Source organism: Trachypithecus francoisi, unplaced genomic scaffold (assembly GCF_009764315.1).
Source record: "Trachypithecus francoisi isolate TF-2019V2 unplaced genomic scaffold, Tfra_2.0 Lachesis_group17, whole genome shotgun sequence".
NCBI classification, from domain to species: Eukaryota; Metazoa; Chordata; class Mammalia; order Primates; family Cercopithecidae; genus Trachypithecus; species Trachypithecus francoisi.
This window is the reverse complement of record NW_022681462.1, coordinates 40,311,686-40,316,113: the sequence shown is the minus strand read 5'-3', so window position 1 is coordinate 40,316,113 and position 4,428 is coordinate 40,311,686. Positions and strand designations below refer to the sequence as shown.

The following is a 4,428-nucleotide window of genomic DNA, read 5'->3' as shown; positions in this document are numbered from 1 at the left end:
GGAAAGTGAGGAAGAGAACAGAAGATGAATGGTTAAAGACACATCAACAACCCACCTGACTCAGGATAACTGAAGATCAACCACATGTGGAAATATGGACTAAATTCCTCTGGGCTGTTCCACCTGAGAGATGATGAAGCTGGGGTATGTATACTCCTCATCCTGTCCTCACTGATTGTGAGCTGTCTCTCTTGCTCTCTTTCAGCTGCTATAACAGATTCCTTGTCACTGTGTAGTTCATAAAAACTTGAGATATATTTTCTCACACTTCTGGAGAATGGGAAATTTAAGATCAAGGCATGGGCAGGTTAAGGACTGCTTTCTCCAGTTTCAAGATGATGCCAGGAGTTTTGGGTCCTTCAAAGGAAGGAACGCTATATCTTAATGTTACAGACAAGCTGAAGAGAGACAGAGAAATCCCAGCCCTATGATCCCTGTTTATAGTGGCATTAATGTATTCCACTAGAGGGCTCCACCCTGACCACCTAAACACATCCCTGTAGGCCCCACCTGGTAATACCATTACACTGAGAATTAACTTTACAACAGATGGATTCTAGAGGATGGAGTCAAACCATAGCACTTTCTAAGGGATACACATTCAAGGCCCTTTGGCCACCAATGCACACAGGCAAAGTTCTCTGCCCAAGACCGTAAAGAATATAAGACATGGATATTGCAACTGGAAGTGAACAGAGGTACAGCAAAGGGGAAAGCCCTAGACTACAGATGGGGACTGCTACGTTCATCCTGGTCCAGTTAAACCTTGAATAAATTGGGTTTGAAATTTGCAGATCCACTTATATTTTCTTGTGTATGTGTCACCTGCGAGCAAGCACTTAATAAATAGCAAAAATATTTTCTCCTTTTTATCGTTTTCTTAATAACTTAATAATAATTGTTTTCTATAGCATCCTTTATGGGAATAATAGAGTATATAATATAAATAACTTAAAAACAGTGTTAATCGACTATTTATTTTACCACTAAGGCTAGCAGTTAGAAGTAAGCTCTTAGTACTTAAGTTAGAAACGCAAAAGTTCTACACAGGTTTTCAACTGCACCAGTGCTCAGTGCCCCAACCTCCACGTTGTTCAGGGGTCAACTAGCTGCATCTCTCTGGAACAGCATCTTGGCAGGTGGGTTGCAAGTAAAGGAATCCAGAAAATAACATCTCAAACTATGCTGCATTGGTATGATGATTATGTAAAACCAAAGGCATTTAGAAAGCAGCAAATGCACAAAAACCCTTTTCCTAAATATCCCTATCACCTAAAAGCAGATTCTCCAGAAGTAAACCAATTGTCAAGAAAATTCTTCCTGAGAATTTTTATATCAGGGAAGATTAACACAGAAGAGGAATCTAAAATAGAAGAGACTGGAAGTTGATGTTTTATCCAGACAGGCTATTACCTGCTCTTTTGAGGACGCACTTTTATTCTCATCTGTTCTCTCCAGGTTGCCCACACTTCCCAATTCCCTCTTCCCTAGAAAGGAAATATAAACAACTAGGTCTCATTAAGTTATATGGGTAATCACCCTGCTATGATATCTCACTGCATTTTAAATGCATTTTGTTTTTCTTTTCTCTTATTAATTTTTCTTTTGTCAGTTCATTTCCAGCAAACATTTAGAGGACAAATGGAAATTTTTTTTTCCTTTCTCCAAATATAAGCAAGTTCCCTTACAATTCAGGCTACTTACAAAGCAGCAGGAAGGTTTGTGCACAGGCAACCGCACTGTGATTTGGCTCCCATAGTCAGGCATCAGTAAAATTGTGTACACTCCTAGGATGCAGCCCACTGATGCTGATGTAGTTGAATCCACTTCCCCTGCTACTGAGGCAGGCTGGGACATTGTTGGGCACATTAGAGATATTAGATTTAATGAGTGAAAATCCTTGTCCCATTTCATCTGAATCCAACTGATCTCTCCATGTACATAGGCAATTGCTTGATAAGAGATTCAGTGTCTCTTTCCTAAAGATGTTAACAGGGTCGCTGGTGTCTGGGTCAGGATGATATCCCAATCACTGATCAAAAGTAAAAGAGGATAGTGGCATTGATGGTACATGGCAGGGACAGGCTCCATGCAGTGGTTGCCCTCACTAACAGAGATGAACTTTGGGAAATAATACTCAATGGCAGAAAAGAATGTAGACTATGAAGGTGCCAAAAACAAGAACAAGGTGCAGCCAATTTAGTCTCTAGGTATTAAAGAGACCTGTAGCTCTTAATAATGGTGGATCTGTGAGTATTGCATGCATTGAGAAAACATGGTATCATCTGTGTATCTGTAGTAAATTGCTTGATCTAACACTAGTAAGAACAAAGGCACAACATCATTCCCTAATACTTACAAATATATATAGCATCATGTCAATAAATTTTATTTTTAATTTTTTTAGAAAGGAGCAATGTTAAACTCACAGAAATGTTGCAAGTATAGGACAAATTACCCTCTTCCCTAACCGGTATCTAATGAGAGTCTTTTGAAGAGCTGAGAATTCTACTACCTAACATTTTACTATGTGTTTCCTACAAACAAGAATATTCTCCTAAATACTCCCAATACACCAATGAAATACATTGCTCCATCGACTCCTGAGGAATACTTAACATTGTCAAAAAAATACCTAAAACATGTTTTTCATAACAAAATAGTCCCCAGTAGAAACACATTCTCTGCAGACAAATTTGTGCTACCCTGGTCTTACCTGGGACACCTGGGGACACTGAGATGGTGCTGAGTTACTGACATGAGCCAGCCCTGCAGCTGTGCTCAGCCTGACCCCTCCCCAGCTCATTTGCATGTTCTCAGAATACAGCCTCCTGCCCTGAAGATTTATTAATAGGTTGGACACGCTTCATGCAGGAGTCAGACCCTGTCAGGACACAACATGGACATGAGGGTCCCCACTCAGCTCCTGGGACTCCTGCTGCTCTGGCTCCCAGGTAAGGAACGAGAACACTAGCAGTTTACTCAGTCCAGTATGCTCAGTACTGCCTGGCTATTCAGGGAAGTCCTCCTATAATATGATTAATAGTATGAATATTTGTGTTTATATTTCCAATCTCAGGTGCCAGATGTGACATCCAGATGACCCAGTCTCCTTCCTCCCTGTCTGCATCTGTAGGAGACACAGTCACCATCACTTGCCAAGCCAGTCAGGGTATTAGCAGCTGGTTAGCGTGGTATCAGCAGAAACCAGGGAAAGCCCCTAAGCTCCTGATCTATAAGGCATCCACTTTGCAAAGTGGGGTCCCATCAAGGTTCAGCGGCAGTGGATCTGGCACAGATTTCACTCTCACCATCAGCAGCCTGCAGCCTGAAGATTTTGCAACTTATTACTGTCAACAGTATAACAGTAACCCTCCCACAGTGTTACATACCCGAACATAAACCCCCAGGGAAGCAGATGTGTGAGGCTGGGCTGCCTCAGCTGCTCCTCCTAAAGCCTCCATGGGCTGAGAGTGTTCCTCAGATGCAGCCACACTCTGATGGTGTTGGTAGAGGGGAACATGAAGTCACCACTGCACCCTAATTCTTTTCTCTTTCTCAACACCACCTGTGCAAACATAGCAATACTTCTCCTGATTTAATAAAGAGAAATCATGACACCTGAGGAGGCTAGTTTATGGCTTCAGTTGGAATTCATATAACACAGAAGAAGCCACTATAGATATTCTAAGCAGGAATTGTCTTAATACAGAGAAGTAGAGTAAACTACTGAAGTCTAAATGAAATGTAGAGATGAATCTCTAAATTTCATGTTTTTTGGGCAAAGAAATATTTGTCAAATGGGGCATACAGGAAAATGTAGGGAGACCCCCTGAAACTATTGCTACTGAATAAAAGATGAAATGCTCCTGATTACTGTAAATACAAAATTGCACACAGGATTGTGTAAAGATAATGCCAAGTTGGGCTGCCAGAATGAGCCAACAGCGCGTGATGTACTTCCCCCTGCAGAGAGCCTAGGAATGGACATGCAGTCAGGGAGGTTTCACATCACCAAGATTCATATCCCAGAAAAGCAAATGTTCATAGCTCTGGGAGTGGAATGTGACCCTCGTGGTGACCCTATAAACGGACACATGGGGGGCACCTGTCCATATGGATAAGATAGGGCTATAAATGCCCTCATCTTGCTGCAGCTCTTCTAGTCCTTTTTAGAGTTGAGGCATACTCCCTTCTGAGAATTTCTGGTCTAACTGGTTGTCTAACTTCATGTCCTGCTTCTATGAATTGTTTGTAACCAGCTTTTGCTGCAACTGTTACTGCTGATTAATATCTTGCTAATCATAGGTTATGGAAAGACTGTGTTCCTGTTTTAAGGCTCTGTTAGAAATTACTGATGCACACACTATATTGTAAATTCTTATCTCTGTATACTGTACTTCTGCATACAGATGTTACGTTAAAGAA

At 41.3% G+C, this 4,428-nt stretch overlaps 1 gene segment (V, D, J or C); it reads left to right on the top strand.

Annotated features, from left to right (window-relative positions):
* Nucleotides 1-2,799: 2,799 nt before the first annotated feature.
* On the top strand, nucleotides 2,800-3,417 carry LOC117062901. The segment is given in 2 exon segments: nucleotides 2,800-2,954; nucleotides 3,080-3,417. Coding segments are annotated over 2 exon segments (378 nt in total).
* Nucleotides 3,418-4,428: the final 1,011 nt, after the last annotated feature.